Consider the following 18,985-nt stretch of genomic DNA (forward strand, 5'->3'; position numbering starts at 1 on the left):
ACTACAAATTTTTCCTTGCTGCTTTTTAATAAGTAAGGAAGGGGTTGTGTGTATAAGTTAGACAATTTCAGATTATATATTTTACCCTAATGTTCCTTGTGTGACTGTGTGAAAGAATCATAGTATTTTATTGCTAAATCTTTTTTCAGTGTTTAGCATTAAAAATTACTTGAAGCCTTTCTTCAGACTTTCATCAGAATGTCCGAACTGCTAACTGCCGAAAATAATAGCGTAAAGGCTTTCAGAAAGTTAATGTCTGATAATACTCAGGATTGCTATTTCATGAAATTGTGTAAGTCTTGGTTTGCCTTTTTTTCTTTTGGGTATTAGTAAATACCTAATGAAGCTTTTGCTTTAATTTGATAACTTGAGTTATGCAAAACTGTCAGATTTAAAGATTAATTTATATTACAAACCAGTAACTCTTGGTAAGACTTAGAAATTTATGTTTTTTTACCAGTTGCTACATATTATTTATATTTGTAGCCTACTCCAGTGGGTTCAATACATTCAGACCCTGCACTGTCTTCAAACAGAGAAGCATATCAGCACAGAGATAAAACGCAACAGTCCAAAAATCAGGTAAACTGCTCATGTAAGATTAGCAGCATTAATTTGTCTTTTGTCTAATGAATTGTGCTATGCTGTTGCTTTTATTAGAACTCCAAAATAAATGCTTTTATTAGAACTCCAAAATAAAATCAACTACAGGGTTTCTTTTTCCTTTGATATAAGTAGATCACTCTTAATGTATTTCTGCATCTGTAGACCTTAAAACGTCCTAAAAGGTTGCTTGTTTGATGCTATGATATAACATAGCTTACATCAGTAGTGAATTTTCTTGCTGCTGGTACTTTTTTAAATTTTAGTTCTCCGTTTTAATCACTGCCTCTTCCCCATATACTATATCATCTGTTGGGGTTCAAACATGTATGTATAATATTTTCATTTTTTTTTTTAAACCAGGATAATGACCAAGGGGGTAAAAATGTTAGGAATTTAGATCTGTGTCTGCTTACTTAAGCTAAGTTACAGAGGTTGTGTTGGTGTACTTTGATTCTTACTAGGAATTCTGAGTTTTAGCTACTTCTTTATGAAAATGTATGTGCAAGTATATGTAAGTATGCGGATAGTATCGATATACAGTCTGTACAGGAATTGAGTATGTAGTGCATCTGCGCTTTAAAAAAAATATATAATTAATGCATGAATTTTTTATTTTTGGAATTTATTTCTTCTTTTGCATATATTCCTAATCCATTCAAAAATGATAGTCAACAGACCATAGGGCAGCTTGGGACTCACAGCAAGCCAATCCACACCATTTGAGGGCTCACCTAGCAACTGCCAGACATGGTGGCTCGGTACAGGTATTTTCTGCTTCTCTGCATGACTTAACTGGTCATTTTGCATTGTGTAATACTAGTTTCCTGTAGTGCATGACATGATTACTGTTTTCATATTAAGTTCATTTTCCAGTAATGTTCAGAATGTTCCTATTATTCCCTACTTCACAATTGCCAAACTGAAATTAAAATATGTGCAGAAAACTATGGATCTTTTTGTATGTAGAATTTCTACTACATGTTTCTTAGTGAAAGCCTAAAACAATGGAACTATCTCTCTTTTTGAGGGAACATACACTTACATCAGTGCAAGCAACTGAAGTTTAGACATTCGATATGTTATTTCATAGAATCATAGAATAGTTTAGGTTGGAAGGCACCTTGGAGACCATTGAGTTCCAACCCCCCTGCCATAGACAGGGACACCTCCCACTAGACCAGGTTGCTCAAAGCCCCATCCAACCAGGCCTTGAACGCTTCCAGGAATGGGGCATCTACAACTTCTCTGGGCAACCTGTTCCAGTGCCTCACCACCCTCAGAGTAAAGCATTTCTTCCTAATATCTATTCTAAATCTGTCCTCTTCTAGTTTTAAGCCATTGTGCCTCATCTGATGACTAAATGCCCTTGTAAAAAGTCCCTCTCCAGCTTTCTTATAGGTGCCCTTCAAATATTGGAAGGCTGCTATAAGGTCTCCCCGGAGCCTTCTTGTCTCCAGGCTGAACAACCCCAACTCTCTCAGCCTGTCCTCATAGGAGAGGTACTCCAGCACTCTGATCATCTCCGTGGCCCTCTTCTGGGTTTGCTCCAACAGGTCCATGGTTCTCTTGTGCTGAGGACTCCAAAGCTGGACACAGTACTCCAGGGAGGTATCATGAGAGCAGAATAGAGGGGCAGAATCACCTCTGTTGACCTGCTGGCCATGCTTCTTTTGATGCAGCCCAGGATATGGTTTGCCTTCTGGTCTGTGAGTGCACATTGCCAGCTCATGTTGAGCTTCTCATCAACCAATACCCCCAAGTCCTCCTCAGGGCTGTTCTCAATCCACCCTCTGCCCGGTGTGTATTTGTGCATGGCATTGCACTGACCCATGTGCAGGACCTTGCACTTGGCGTTGTTGAACTTTGTGAGCTCTGCATGGTCCCACCTCTCCAGCCTGTCCGGGTCCCTCTGGATAGCATTCCTCCCCTCCAGTGTGGTGACTGCTCCACACAGCTTGGTGTCATCAGCAAACTTGTTGAGGGTGCACTTAATCCCATTGTCCATGTCACCAACAAAGATGTTAAATAGTACTGGTCCCAGTACCAACCCCTGAGGAACACCACTTATCACTGCTCACCACTTGGAAATCAAGCTGTTGACCACAACCACCCTTTGAGTATGGTCATCCAGCCAGTGCCTTATCCACCAAGTGGTCACATCCATGTCTCTCCAGTTTAGAGACCAGGATGTCATGCAGGACAGTGTCAAGTGCTTTGCACAAGTCCAGGTAGATGACATCTGTTGCTCTCCCCTTAGTCACCAATGCTGTAACCCTGTCATAGAAGGTCACCAAATTTGTCAGGCAAGATTTGCCCTTGGTGAAGCCATGTTGGCTGTCGCCTATCACCTCTTCATTTTTCCGTGTGCCTTAGCAGAGTTTCCAAGAGGATCTGCTCCTTGACCTTGTCAGGCACAGAGGTGAGACTGATGGGCCTGTAGTTTCCTGGGTCGTCTTCTTTTCCCTTTTTAAAAATGGGGATTATGTGACCCCTTTTCCAGTCAGTGGGAACTTTGCCAGACTACCACGGCTTTTCAAATATAACGGAAAGTAGCTTAGAAACTTCATCTGCCAGTTCCCTTAGGATCCACAGATGGATTTCATCAGGTCCCATAGACTTGTGTACCTTCAGGTTCCTTAGATGGTCTCGTACTTGATCTTCACCTACAGTTGGCGGTTTGTGATTCCCTCAGCCCCTGTCTTTGCCTTCTGCAACTGGGGCGGTGTGGTTAGAGCCCTGGCTGGTGAAGGCTGAAGCAAAAAAGTCATTGAGTACCTCAGCCTTCTCCATATCCTGGGTAACCAGATCTCCTGTTTCCTTCTGGAGAGGGCCCACATCTTCCCTAGTCTTCCTTTTATCACTGATGTACTTACAGGAGTTTTTCTTGTTGCCCCTGGTGTCCCTCGCCAGATTTAATTTAATTAATTTAATTCTGGGCTTTAGCTTGCCTAACTTGGTTCCTGGCTGCTGGGACAATTTCTCTGTATTCTTCCCAGGCTACCTGTCCTTGCTTCCACCCTCTGTAGGCTTCCTTTTTGCTTTTGAGTGTGTCCAGGAGCTCCTTGTTCATCCATGCAGGCCTCCTGGCTTTTTTGCCTGACTACTTCTTTGTTGGGAGGCATTGCTCCTGAGCTTGGAGGAGGTGATCCTTGAATACTTACCAGCTTTCCTGGGCCCTTCTCCCCTTCACTGCTTTATCCAAGCAGATCCCTCAAGGGACTGAAGTCCGGGGTAGTGAGTTTGCTGCACACCCTCCTTGCTGCCCTAAGGATCATGAACTCTACCATCTCATGGTCACTGCAGCCAAGGCTGCCCTTGAGGATGACATTCCCCACTAGCTCCTCCTTGTTGGTAAGGATGTGGTCCAGCATAGCTCCTCTATCACTTGGAGAAGGAAGTTGTCATTGATGCCTTCCAAGAACTTCCTGCATTGCTTGTGCTCTGCTATTTCGTCCTTCCAGCAGATATCGGAGTGGTTGAAGTCCCCCATTAGGACCAGGGCCTGTGAATGCAATGCTGCTCCTATCTGTGTATAGAGGGCCTCATCTGTTCTGTAATCCTTGTCAGGTGGCCTGTAGCATACCTCCACTGTATGGTCACCTGCCTCTATGTTCCCTTTAATTCTGACCCATAAGATCTTGGTTGGCTCTTCATCCTTTCCCAGGTGGAGCTCCAGGCACTCCAGCTGGTCACTGACATAGAAGGCAACACCCCCTCCACATGTCCCCTGCCTATCTTTCCTAAAGAGCTCGTGTCCCTCCGTTCCAACACTCCAGTCATAGCAGCCATCCCACCATATTTCTGTGATGCCAACAAGATCATTTGTTTGTATTAGCAATGAGAACACCATTGGCTGAATTCAGTCTTGTTCAAGTCATGTTTTTTGTTCAAGCAACAGTTGACTAAAGAATGTTTTCCAGGGCAGTATTTCACACTTATCACTGGAAAAATTAGTAGAAACCAGAAGTTTTTCCTTTATTATTAGTTTGTTTCATTTTCAAAGAGCTTTTTTCCTGTTGTGCTCTTAATTTTACTTTTTGGTGTCTTGCTCTTTGAATATACTTAGGGGCAATATGGTTGGGATAATACATAAGGGAGTCTGAATTTAATATAGAAGGATTCAAAAAGCCAGCTGCAAAATCTATATGAGGCTTTGAGCTTTCAGTCTGAAATTAAAATAATTTAGTTTTGTAAAGTGGTATGTGGGGGGAAAAATATTTTTTTGTCTGCTGAAATTGATTCTGACAATCTAACTTACATATATTTCTTCTGACGTTTTGTTTTGGAAAAAAATTGCTAATGCTTGAAGAATGAGAAGTTCAGGGTAAAGAAAACAGTGCTGTAGTCTCATCAGTGTGATAATTCCGTATCTTCTTTGAATACTTTGAAATTCAATTCAGACTTCACATTCTCTAAATTTTAGAAACTACTGTCATGTATCACATAAGAAAAACTAGTAGATAATAATTATCACTATGCATCAAGAGAAGTTTAAAAATTGTTCTATGCTTTCCATTAACAAATACTTCAAATATACAGGTAAAGTTTTCAACTTGAATTGCAATAGTTCTCAAAAGATAATGACCACTTTTAAAATTGATGTTATTGAGAGAACAGTATAGTAATATGGAATCAAAATTGGATTTGAAATACTATCTTCCAAAATTATTTAATTTCTTTTTTTTTTATTTTTTAGGTTAGAAAAATACATACTTAACTTGTTAAATTCCAGTTAGCAGAACTTTCAAATTGTGTATCATATTACTCTTTTGGCAATGATAGCACTTAAGAAACCTTTTATTCGTTCTCAGGTAAAATATAACAATCACAAGAGATTTTATTCCATTGCAATATATGTTAAATACCTTTTGGGGGCAGGGAGGACATTTTCTAGGAAATAGCGGTTATATTTATTCTTTTATGTTAATGTAATGTTCTTCCTTTTTTTTTTCCCGCAAAGGATATGGGCAGTCTGAGTTCAGATCACTTAGATTGGTTGAAACTAAACAGTTGCCATCTAAAAAGAGCAGCATGCAAAACTGCATCCATTTGCTCTGTGTCTTTAAAGATCAAGTGTTGTACAGAAGGGTATTTTCAAGCCAACGTAATTGAGTTGCTTTTCAGTGTGGAGTGGTCATGCTTCCTCATTAAAGGCACTTATAAAACTACCTTGTATCTTCAGTTTTGTTTTGAAGTTTGAGCCCTTGACTGTTGTCAAATACCCCTTGCTAACTGAATCATGCTCTTAAGTTGAACAACTAGCTAGCTGGTTTAGCTGGATTCCTAACTCCCCCCAAGAAGACAAGTTCTAAAAGTGCAATACATAAGTGTTCAAAGGAAAGTTGAATGTAAGGTATGAAATTAAAGTGTATTTATTTTTTCTGTTACATTAGTGAGTCATTGCTCATCTTTGAGATAAGCTTTATGCTGAATTACCCATTTTTTTCCTGCAAGATACGAAAATCTGGCAGATAATTTTAAAGTGATAACAGAATGTTTTTTAGGTCACTGATGTTGTTTATCTGTAATACCACCGCTGATGCCATCTCTGAGATCCTTTTTGTAGAAGCTTATTAAAATGTGTTAGTGATTCTTCACTGCTACATATTAAATGCAAGTGGACTGAATGTTGGTATGTGTGTATATATGTATGCTAATACATACTTTTAAACTGTTAGTAACGTTGTTCAAGTGGGAAACATTTGGGTTCTAAATGGTTTGTTCATTAATAATAGTCATTCTGGGTTTTGTATTAATCTAAGTTGTCCTAGACTCTCTAGGCCTATATTAAGAGATACACTAATGTGCTTAATCATGTCAAATTGTACTTTGTAGCATCAGTTCATGTTTAAAGTTCAAATACTATTAGCAAATTGAGTTGTAAAGGGAGGATCTCCAGAAATAGTTCACATCCCTTCTTCCACTTTTCTCCATTTAGAATAAGATAAAAACACTGTACTATAGCAGTCTGTCTTTCTAGTTTGTGTAGCCTTATTAATGAGAGCAACTTGTACCTCCCAGAAATTCATTCAGCAACTTCCTGTGTCTTTATTTTTGTAAGTTAGCCTCAGTTCCTAGAAGTTTATGCACTCATAAAGACTGTACTAGTCTGTTGATTCTTTCTTTCCATCACTTGCTATCGGGTCTCCTTCCTCTTATCCTTTCTTTTTCTGTTTTCTCATTTGGAAATCCTTTAAAAGGAGGTTAGATTAAAAGATCAGGTTAAAGACTTCCCAGTGAAGTGCTACAGGTCTTAGAAGGTGCTTAGGAACTGCTTGAAAGGTTGAATATTTGATATAAGTAGTTTTGAGTTGCAAGACACCTCTCCTTCAAGTCAAGACAGCAACGTGTGAGTTTAAATAAATGTCTCTAAGCTTTTGTGGATTAAAAAAATAGCGGGAATTTTTTTTGATTCGTTTGTCTTAACTGGAAGCTTTTTGAAGGTGAAATGTAGTGTTCTGTAGTATCACTAATGAATTGTTTAGGCATGAAGGCTGGCTTTGTTTTTTGAAGAGTGGGGAATTCAATTACTGAATTTAGTAATGAAGTGAAGGATTATTTTCTATGTCTTTTTCAAATTTTTGCAATTCCTTATTGTGATTATAAGCATGAAAATTTGTTTTATGAGAGGCTTTCTGACTGATTTTTTAACTTAGTAATCAAAAGATTGGTTTACACACTAATCCAAAACAAAGCATGGGGCTAGTGTGCGGATTTACTGTTACCATTTGGGGAATTGGTATTCAGGCTTAACTTTGTCTTGTTATAACTGGCATTTATCAAGCTTCTGAAGGACAACATATCTAAAACTAATCTGTTCCACAATTGATGTGTCTCATTATTAGGTAGGTCATCTGGTATTTTTTGCTTGCCTTATGGCATAGAGGGTAGCAAGAAACAGCCAATGCATATGCTTCTTTATATATGTGCTCTTCAAATTAAACTCCTAAAGAACTGATTAAATTTAGAGGAATTAAATTTCATCCAGGATAAGATCTGTTATCAAAATGCTTAAAGATGTTTTAGATTTTCGGTTTAGTGGTTAATCTCCCACTTATATACAAGTGAGTAACCTCAGTTAGTCTCAACATTGCAACACTTCTAACTTGAAACTTAGTTTAAAATATTAGTTTTCAGAAACCTAATTCTGTGACTACTCATGGAAAAATGTTCATGTGCTTTTTGTTAACAGAATTGTTAGGTGCAAAACCATAACTTCAATATCCACATTTCTTCACTGCAATTGTATAGAAATCTATTGAGATGAATTGTGCCTCCCATCTTTCATTTGGCTACTGAGGAAATCCAGTCCAACTCATAAGTAGAGAAATGAAATTAAAAGTTTCTTTAAGCAGTGTCAGTTTTGTGTATTGGTTCTCTCTCCTAAAGTTTTAGCTTTTTATGCGCACACACTATGATGAACCTTTTTAATGCCTTATTCGTGGTACATCCTGGCTACAGAATTTGGTGCACCACACCTTCAGTGCATAAGCTGTCTTCCAGGTGACTTATTTTTGTTCAATTTTTTGATATTCCCATATCTTTCTACCTGTGTTTTGCTGATTTTTGAGGTGATTGGGATATAGTCTGCGAGAGAGAAGTGCATTTACTGTGCATTGTCAGTCTTTTACCAAATGCACTTTTTGGTCAGATTGAAAGATGTTTTACTGATGTCACAGGGAATTAACTTCTGGCATTTCAGGTTATTTTAGCAAGGTACAGAACTTACGATTGTAAGATCATAGAGTTGTAGCCTTACTGATACTGGAACTGAAGCACTCCTGCCTGTCTCTTGTGCTCCTTTAAATGAGTCTGTTAGGTTTTTTTAAAGGTAAGTATTTTGCTCTGTTGCAAACTTATTAATTCTTGGTTTTTCATCTTACTGAGGCCATTCCTAGAGTGGTCTTCACCAGTAGTAGAGTGAAACTCGGGGTATTTTTGGTTCTGGAGAAGCATGACCAATTCTGTTTTTCAATCTGTTGATACCCTTTGGTTCACTTATGCTTTCGGAGGCCACAACTCTTTCCAGAAAGATTAACTTTGTTATCCTCCCATCTAAACTCAGCCGTGCAACAGGCAGTTATACTTGATCATATTTGTTTCTGTATTTGGTGGATGTGTCTGGTGTATGTGTATGGGAAGGACTGAGGTCTCTTTCTCCTTGATCTTTATCTCTTTGGTAGAGATCAACCAGACTGAGGCAGGACAGTCTTCTGCAATCTGGTGTGAAGGTTTCTACAAAGTTTGTGTGAAAGTTTCTTAGAGACAACAGAAATCACCTTAGGACAAATTGTATTTTAAAAAGAAAGACTTCTCCCACTAAAGGAAACCATTGTCAAGAAATAGTTCAGTTTTGAAGTCAGTTTGAAGAATTTAGGAAAACAATCACCAAAGAAGTTGTCATGGCTTCTCTGCTTCCTCTTTTTTAAGCTTATAAATGTGTTGGGAAACTCTGAAATAGTCTTTGTTCTTTGTTACCGTATGGCAGCACATTGACCCAAGCAGAAGATTGTTATTGCTCCTTTAAAGCTGAAGTCAGCTTAGATTAGTATGACTTTAACTATGATTTAAAAAAAAAAAAAAAAAAAAAAAAAAAACAACAAACCCACAAAAGAACAAACTTGTCATAAACCAGGAGGCTTTTTGGTTTTATGACTTGCCAAAATCTTGCAGGTGGTGTTTTAACAATTGCCAGAAGAGATTCCAGAGAGACCAGAAGCCAGTTGTTGACAAAGGCTGATAGGTGCCATCCATGAATCTTGAACCAGAGTAGCAAATCTTTTTTTTTTTTCTGATCTGCCTTGCTTCTCCACAATAGATTTCCTTTAACCGTGATAGAAGCACAGACTATAAAAACTTGCTTAGATACAGTTTTGTTCCCATCAAAATGTTTTCACTTTCTCCTAACTTTTTTATCCATCAAAAGGGAAAGATGGATTTTTTCAACCTATTGTTGAAAAATAATATTCATAGCTAGATTATTAATGTGGGAAGGATTCTTAGTTACCTACTTTCATGTTTTCCAGTTCAAATGAAGAATCTGTACATGCTCGAGTTTGATCCCTTTTTTTGAATCTTCTGTCCAAGAAGGTGGAAATGAATGATTGAATAGGCACTCCTGGGAAAGAAGTGTGAAGGATAATGCCATGTGAAAGCTCTGTAGATACTAGAGTTGGGCAGTGTGTTTGATATTTGAGTAAAAGTCATAAATGTTCTCATTTGCTTTTTGTAGGAAAAGAGAAGAAAATAGTTCTTGCAATACCTGTGCAAACTGTCACCTGTTCTTTATGACAGTCGGGAGCGCTAACGTGCATGCATTTGCTTCCCATCCAGAAAGGGGCACACACCTGTCTTGTTGTTTCTTGATGTACCCTACCCTTACTTGAGTAAACTGAAGACAAAGGCTTCTGTTTCTGATCAACTATTGTTACTAAACCTTGAGCACAGATCTAAGGTTCTCTTTAGAAAATTTCATTTTAAATCTGGATCATGGAGCAGAAGTCCTGAATTATTAGGACTGTAGGCCAGGTTGACTACAATCTTAATTGTGTGGCATTGCTTTGTAAGTGCAGGCTGTAGTTATGATTAGCTATGTAGTAATGATTTATATCCTCTGGATCCAAAACTCATTTGGTGGACGGGTAAATTTTTTTACCCTTACGTTTTCAAGAACAATCCTCTCTCATTTAGCAAGTACTTCCCATGCAAACACCATGTGTTCCTGCCCTCCGTATCACTCTTACGACTGGAAATTTCACAGGAAGCAATGAAATTATCTGTACAGTAAGATACCTGGTGAGATGATTGGGATCATAGTATTTCCCCTTACCAGTAAATATGTACAATAATGATAACAAATATTAACATACTTTTAAAAAAAAAAATTTACTAACCCAGGGTGTGTAGTTTTAGATACCTGACCCACCGTCTTATGATTTGTTCAGGTACAATTCCTACCTATTGCTGTCACTGCATGTTTAGTGCTTATGCAATCCCCTGTGATCTGAAACAGCTTGAGCCACCTGGTTGAAACTCCACTGACTTACCCATCATCACAGAAATCAAGTCCAATCTCCCAGAAGTTCTCCACCTATAGTAATGAAAATTTAAGTAGTTGGATACTTGCAGTCTCGGACACCTTTCTCTTTGTGGTGCTATTGGGCTCGGGGAGTTGTTTTGATAATGGTTACTATTTTAGTGAAACTCAAAAAAGAAGAAAACTTGGCCTGATGTGGCATGGCATGGAAAATGGTTTAAGTTCAGCAAACTTCTGAAGCTCTGTGGTTAGTAACAGTAGGAGCCACACAGCAAACCTCAATAGGCAAGGCTATTAGCTCTGGTTATAAATAGATGAGACATAGCTGCTACATTAAGAGTACAGCTTGGAAGGGTGAGGGGAATTAGTAACATTATGATGATGACTTTCCTTCCCTCTGCTTTCTTATACTTTAATCTCTGACCTTCAGGCAACAGCTGGTAAGAATCTTGAACTATGAACCACTACTGGTCCACCTTTGTGTAGCTGATGATGTTTTACAGATGTTTTCTGCAGGCTCTTAAATTATTTGGCCAGAATGATATTTTTGTGAAATGTCGCTTGGCCAAGTGTTTGCTGCTGCTTTATAGCTAGCAGAACTCTTGATACTTTAATGGGTCAATTAGCACTGTCAGCTGCCCTGACCAGATAAGCACTTGTCCATCTTGTCCAGTTAACCATCTTCCTGCCAGATTCTGTGAGGTGAATGAGGGAGAGGCCTCTGAAATAGCTCCATTTGTCATGCAGGACAGCTGACAGGAGCAGAGAGAATATTGAGTTCCATTTGATTTAAGTCAGAACAAACATTTCCAGAGAATCAGAGCTGTCCTGGTGGCTCAAGAAATTTACAAAGGAAACGTGAGAGTAAATTAATGGGAATGAAGTTGAATCTTGTTGGGGTTTTTTTGATGGCCATAGGTGTTCTTGTGCTCTAAAAGTGCAAACCGAACACCACCTACTGTCTTAGGTCTAGAGAATGTCTTAGTTTTCCCCTCTTCTGGTGAGTACTCTTCGAGAGGCAACTGAACCGGGCCACACAAAGAAAGAAACTAAGGAGCTTAAATATACTAAAGAAGCAGAGATATAGGGTAAGACTGACTGAATTGGTATCGGAAAAGGGGTTAGTGCCTTCCCTTAAGGCTCTGAAGAGACAAGAGGGAGATCAGCAAACCTTATTGACAGAATTGCTTTGCCTAGTCCACTCACTTTAGTTTGTCATGTAGATGTCAGTTCCATTAGTAGATAAGAAAGAAAAATGGCATGAGGGCAGGGATGCAGGAATAAAACCTGGAAAATATACTATTATTGGAATAAACAGAATTATAGAATTAACAAAAATTACTGATTTTTGAAGATGTATTGTAACTTTAGGAATTGACAAATGTATGTCTGGCACTAGCATAATTTCAGGTATTTCTGGTGATTTCAGGTAGTAAGCTCAACAAATGGAGAACTGAACACAGATGACCCAACTGCAGGCCGTTCAAATGCACCTATCACAGCTCCTGCAGAAGTAGAAGTAATGGATGAAACTAAGTATGTCCATCTTTTTATATTCTTTGGATCTTGTGTGCTCAGCTACTTCAAAATTATTCTTGTGTAGTTATTAAAAAAATACTGTCTAAACTGAATAGCCACTGGTGAGGGGCAAAACTTTAGTGCTATACTTAATACTGGCTTTAATTAATTAAATAAGACTTTCTACAACTTGTGCTTTTTAGGCTAAGCCCTCAATAACGTATGTCTCAATACTAGAGAAGTGCATGCATTTTTGATATTTCAACTAATTTTGAAATATTTATTTTAAGATAGTGTTCTATCAAAAGTTATGTATGAAAGATGTAAAATTCTTTCTCTGTGTGGTATTCTGATTCTCTTCTTTCCCTTACTCTCTTTCTGTGTAGCTGCCAGAAAGTGTTGAACATGTGGTGAGTTCTGTGGCACAGGCAGGCAGAAATAGCCCCAGGGGCTTTGTTCTTGTTATTTGGTTTAAAACTTAATTTCAGAGAACTTTAAAATGACAATTGCATGTGGAAATCACAAAACATGTTTTAATATTATGAAACAATTAACCGTTTCTACAAACAACCACCTTCAGGAGCTATTTTGCCTGCTTCAAATCTTGCTTGCTTTTAAGTTGTGTAGTCTGTGGTGTCCTTTATTCAATCCTTTTTAGTGGGTAGTAGAGCATTTTTTTCTTGATTGCTATCCTGTTTTAGAGGGGAAAACATTCTTTTCAGATGTTATGGCATTCAGCTAGTATTTTAACATCTAGAAAATAACTCGCTTATATGAACAAGTAATAAATACTAGCAAATGTTTGAGCTTTGCCTGTTCTCTCTGGAAATGTAGTATTTACCAGAGTATTAGTCTTTGACAGCCTGCTAACTAGTTACTAAAACTTAACTTAAGGGCTCCTTAAAGTTACAGTGTAATGAAATGAGAAAATATTAAGGTCTGTTAACATGGTTTGGACAATTAATATAAATATATTTGAGTAGTAAACTCAGACTTGGGAAATAGTAGAGAAAAATATTCTTGATAGCTAAAGGCAGTATAACTTTCAACATGTTTTCTTTTGTAATTGTGCTTGGAATAGGATTTTACAAGGATATGGATCTAGTTAAACATAAAATACAGGCTCTCAAGTATGAAGGGTATGTTAGTATCAGAAAAATCCAGTAAGCATTCCTTAATAAGTTTTGTAGGGCCCATTTTCCTTAACTTTTAGATAAGGAGAAATTTCTCAAAGTACAATTCTTTTCTTGAAGTGATTGTTTTGCAGGTTCTGGTTTTAGTACATAATATTTATGTGTATGTGTAGATAAAAATTGTGAATGGAGATGTCTGTTGTGCTGCACTAACTTTCTGTGAGCACTGAGACCAGTTCTTTATCTGGCATCTTTGCAGAGTACTGTATCATTATTTTTTCTGGCAAGAATTCAGTTTTAGTTCTGTATAAAATAAAAAAAGAGCCCAAAGAGCAAAGACGCTGATAGGCTGCACGTAGAGAAATTCCTTATCATCTCCCTTTGGATCAGTGCAGATAACCTCCCTTATGCTGAGCTTAAGCACACACAGAAAAAAATTAAACTTTCCATAAAGTTTTGGGTAGTGCTCAGCACAATTAAACCTATGCTTAGTTATCTACAGAAAGTAAGAAAATTCTCAGAAGCCAAGCTGCTGCAGCTGCTTTGAAAATGTAGAAGTTAATTTCCGCTGATATAAATAATTGATGGGCAATTAAGCTATCCTTGACCTTTTTGGCCTAGCCTTTACTGGTTTTATTACAGACAAAATACGTAGTCTCAATATCCTACTCCTTAGATTCATCTTTTTCAATATGAAACACAAAATATTTTTCCAGCGGTATCTATTTAAACCACACTTTTCTCATTCGGGGGGGGGGGTGTGGTGGTGTAGTTTTTCTATAGTTTGGCAATAATTAAAGCAACACACATGCACATACCTCCACCCACACTCCCTCTCCAGCATTGCTACCAGACGTCAATGTATACATCTCTTCTCAGTAACAATACTTTAGAAGGTTCAAGTAATTTTATGTTTATAAATGATTGTTACAAGCTTATTATCAAAAGTTATTGTGGCATGTTTAAAGATCCATTTATAGATTTTTACACTGCTGAAGAGTGTAAGGAAATGCAAGTATCGGTATCTTTCATGTCTGATATTTTTTGTTTTAAGGAGACATTTTATCAAAAGGCTCTTACTTTGTACCTCTTTCATAATCTTTTCTCCATCTGCAAATATGAACAACGTTAACCTCTCTTGCTGGTATCTTCTGTTTGTAACATTTTTTCATATTCTTAAGGAGACAAACGTGAATATTTTTTAGAAATGCTTTGGTTTTTATTCTAGTTTTTTTCATAATTGTAGAAGCTCAGCATGGTTATATCTTGGTTTACAAGACTGAGGAAAGGGTGTGCTATCATGTTTGATTTTAACTATGAACACAAATATTGTTTTGCTGAATATTAGATCTTCTGTTCCCATTTCAGTGGGATGCTGTAAATCAGAAAGGATAAGGATTTTTTTTCAGTAAGCATTCTATTGTTTTGGGACATCATCCAACGCTTTCATTGTTTGATATGTGTCGATGTACTCACATGCAGTATATATTCTAAGTTTTATGCCTTATCTTCATGCTCCTCAGTTGTTGCTGTGCAGCAACCATGTGCAGCAAGCATGACTTAGCAGTGGGTGTTTGGTTTTAGTTTTTTTGGTGGTTTTTTTTACTTCTTTTTGACGGAGTTTTTTGGGGAGCTTTTTGTTTGTTTGGGGTTTTTGGGGGAGTTGCTTGCGGTTTTGGGGAGGTTTTTTTGTGGGTTTGTGTGGGGTTGTTTTGGGGTGTTTTTTTTGTTTTTTTTTTTAGAAAGTAACAAATGAAATAGGGCTGAAAGCTCTTACTGGAGTTGTAAAGCAGGGAGAAAGCTAACCTTTTTGGTTAACTAGTCACCTTTTTGCCCCAGCACTTGTAGGTCTTATCTTCTATAGATGGTCTTCTAGTTATCACTGAGCAATTAGCCTTTCTTTCCTTAACTCTTTGCTAGCCATCAAAATAGTTGCTTCTATGATGAAGCTTGTGTAATTTGGATAACTGAAAGGCGCTCTCTTGGGAGAACAGAGAAGGGCAAACAGGACAAGATGATACGATCTGTCCTTTTTGCATCTTGCATTCTTTTTGACACTTAAACGAACACCCATTAATAATCCTGCAGTAAAGTGCTGCTACATGGTAGATGACAAATATAAAAACATAGTTATCTAAACACAAATGAGAACTGAACATGCTTTAACATGTTGTGTCAAGGGATTGCTCAAATAGTAGAGGGAAGGCTACTTAGTAGAAAAAAGGTGTGATAAAGTTTTAAGTAGGACAAGAAATGGTTTTAACCATACTACTGAGATTGCTACACGAAAAGTTGTTTCTTGAGTTTCCTAAATTGGTATTATACTGCCTGCTATAAAAATGTTTTATACCCTACAGAGAAAGAGGTTAGCAGTCATTAAATGCTTTCTTTAAAAACGAAAAAAGTTGCTCTCCTAGAACTGGAAATTCTCAAAGCCTATCTATTCTTATGTATTTTGCATGTGTATTGAATAATATGAGAAATTTGCAGTTTAATACTTATTAATAGTGTCCCTATCTGTAGCTTTAAATATGGCTTCAAGCAATGTGATATATATAAAAGTGATAATGACACCCTCTAGTGACAGTATTCTTAAGAACATGTCTGCATTTCTATTATAAATTATACTCTTCAAGAGATTATGTGGTATGGATCTCTAATTTCAGGGTTATATTTCTTTCATAAAATTTATTATCAGGCAGTGTAGTCTGACCTGTCTTATTCCCATGTAACTGTGAATATATTTTAAAATGACGTTTATTTGGCCTTGGAAGGTTTTCCAGGTCTAGCACTTCTAAGCTGATAAATACATGGTTTGGTAAGCGCAAGCCAGTCCTGTGGTTTACAATGCTCTATGGAATTTGCATTCCTTTAACACTTTTAGATATGTTATACATTAATAAGGGATTTGTTCTCCCAGACCAAATAACAGTCTTCAGCACTTAGTGAAATTTCCTGAACTAGAATACAGTTGAATAGTTCTTATAATTAAAAAGAAAAAGCAAACAACCTGTTAATAGAAATTATACTCTTTGTAATAGTATTATTCCAACTCCAGAAGACCAGAAGATGAAAAAAGCAGGGCTTTATGTTGGTTAAAGATAGAACTCTTGAATTCCCCATGCATGATGCCCTTCTTTTCTGGTTGACAGAGAAGTAGCAAACTGAGCAGGCTATGGAGAAGGAATAAAGGACGGTGTGAGATGTGCAGCAACGATGGGTTAATATTTTCTGGGAAGGAAAGCGTGAAAACCTAAAGTGTCCTTGAATTACACAGAGGATCCAAGCAGTCCTAAACATTTAAGAAATGTGATCTGCTGTTCCTTGAGACATACTCTGTATAAATAAAACATATTTAAAGAGTGAAGAGTTAAAATTCTAGATTGTTATTCTAGAAATTAACTGTCTGACACACTTTCATGATCCTACATTTAATTATGTAACTGAAATTATGAATCAAGGCAAATTTTTTCTGTAGTCTTTCTTTGAGGCCTGCTAAAGTGAAACAGGTACAACAGTGATTTACCATCCCAGTCCAGGGTGGGATTTCCTCATTTACAGGATCATAGGATAATAATTCACATTGAAAGGGAGGGACTACTGTAAAATGTTTTGTTTTGATATGGTATTTGTTGTATATACATATATAAAATACTTGGGAAAAGATTACAGTGAAAGAAGGATTATACTAAATTGGATCGCATACACCTGAATATAAATTCAAAGCTTAAGTGATAATGGATGTTAGTGGCTGTAGACAGATGATAAGAAAAAGCGTTAATAGTTATGCGGGAATTTCAGTTGCAGTTGGTGGCTAGTAGCCTTCTAAAACAATTATGCCTCTTTTAGAAGTACTTTAAAGTTAATAAATACCGTATGATATTTCTGCTAGCTGTAAAAAATATTTATCTATATAGTTTCCCCTATTGAATATTAATTTTGGGCTTCCTCTCCATCAATAACCAATGTTTTTTTCTACTGAAAGTTATGTAACTCTCAGAGCAGCTCTGGTCTGCCTCTGCCCACTGCTACTTTTTCAGTGACTGAGCGAAAGGGTGCCCTTGGATATTTTGAAAAGGTAACTTCTGTCTCCCCTTACTTTGGATGTTGTTCTCACACCTTGTAGAACCTTATTTTTAGATCCTTATTCTCCCTGGTTATCAAATGCTTTCCCCATTTCCCATACTCCAAACTAAATCCGCAGAATTCCTTTTGAATTTTAGTGACAAAAGATGTTGGTGAACTTAAGGACTTACTGATAGTATTGATGCAGCACATTTATGTTTTTACTTCTGTTGTACTTCATAGTTTAAGAAAGACTTTTGAGTGTATAGCATTGCAAGTGCTATACTCAATAACCAAACTGCAGAACTCCATGGGGCAAGCTCTGTTAAGGTAGACAGCTTGCATCTTCACTTTTGATTGCAAACTGTGAATACTTTACTAACTGGAAGCTTTAATTTTAAAGGTGGTGGGAGGTGGGAGTTGCTTAAAATAAGGCTAACATTACATGCAAACAAAAACATTTTCTCTGTGTATTTGTTGCTCTTCTGTTTAGTTTGCTTTCAAAAATACTTCCTGGACTTCTGCAGTCCTCCTCTGTATTATCTGTCTCTAAATCCCTCCAATTCTTTTTCCTTTTGTGGTGGTTTTTTTCAGTTACTTTAAGATTGTCTCTTTTTGCTCAGTGAAATTCACAGTATTTGTCAATTTTAGTTTCCTTCAATGTAGTATGCAATAAAGCAGAAGAAAGAATGTCAGTATACGGCAATATACTTACATCTGTGATTTTTCACTGTAGTAATATCATCACAGCACTGAACCAGAACATTAATTATACTGTTCCTGAACATTTTCTTCTAAAATATTTTGGGGAATAGCCTTGGGGAGGACTTTTTCCAAGTTCTAGCTGACAAAGGAAGCTCAAATTGTTTTCTTCTGTTAGCAACAGCAGTGTCTTAAGTGCACTGTTCAGGTGACCCAATCAAGTATCACAAAAAGTTCAAGCTTGTATTTGGCGTATTACCGATTAATATGAAAGATTACTCGGGTAATGGAACATTCCTTATTCTTATAAATACATTTTTAGGTCAGCCTATAATGCGCATGCTTTTGATACCCTCACTTAATACTCCAAACTTAATAGTTATTTTTGTTGTAGCTTTTTTCATTTGATACTTTTTTCAAAAAAAAAAAAGGTGAAATGTGCCGAAAATATCTCTGCTTCAATTTCTTTCACTAATAAATCGATCATCCGCAATAAAGCTTAATGCGTTCCTTGTGGTGCTGGCTATACCTGAACTACATACTTCATGTGAAACAATAGAGTAAACAGTTTAGTTTTGTGATTTCTTTTTATATAATATGTAATTCGTGTCACATCTGCAGGTGCTGCTGTTTTTTCAAGCGGAGGACAAGGAAAACCATTCAGCGCCACAAATAACTAGAACCAAGCAGAATACAGGAAATTGCTTATTTGTTCAAATGCCGTCTTGTGATCTTAAAGTAAAAAAAGCAACCCTTCGTAACGACCACACGTTTTCCAAGGACTCCCTTAATGTTATGCCTGTGTGCTTTCATTTGGTTCTCCTGTATCTATCTTTTTTTTCTTTTAATTCATCTATTTTGAAAGCTTTAAGGTTTTGTCAAGTATGAGTGCTTCTTTGACTATCAACAAATGGACCAATGAAAT

General features: G+C 37.1%; 1 protein-coding gene across 4 annotated transcripts in view; it reads left to right on the top strand.

Annotated features, from left to right (window-relative positions):
• Window positions 1-18,736, top strand: part of CSNK1G3 (casein kinase 1, gamma 3) — a 62,855-nt gene extending 44,119 nt beyond the window's left edge. The window contains exons 9-13 of one of the 4 annotated variants that reach the window (XM_009893798.1): window positions 487-582; window positions 1,275-1,370; window positions 12,072-12,178; window positions 12,547-12,570; window positions 18,682-18,736. In XM_009893798.1, coding sequence (XP_009892100.1) covers window positions 487-582; window positions 1,275-1,370; window positions 12,072-12,178; window positions 12,547-12,570; window positions 18,682-18,736 — 378 coding nt within the window. The remainder of the gene's footprint in view (window positions 1-486; window positions 583-1,274; window positions 1,371-12,071; window positions 12,179-12,546; window positions 12,571-18,681) is intronic. The other 3 variants (XM_009893799.1, XM_009893800.1, XM_009893801.1) reach the window with 3 other exon arrangements.
• Window positions 18,737-18,985: the final 249 nt, after the last annotated feature.

The sequence above is a fragment of the Charadrius vociferus genome, unplaced genomic scaffold (assembly GCF_000708025.1).
Source record: "Charadrius vociferus isolate BGI_N301 unplaced genomic scaffold, ASM70802v2 scaffold158, whole genome shotgun sequence".
Lineage (NCBI taxonomy): Eukaryota > Metazoa > Chordata > Aves > Charadriiformes > Charadriidae > Charadrius > Charadrius vociferus.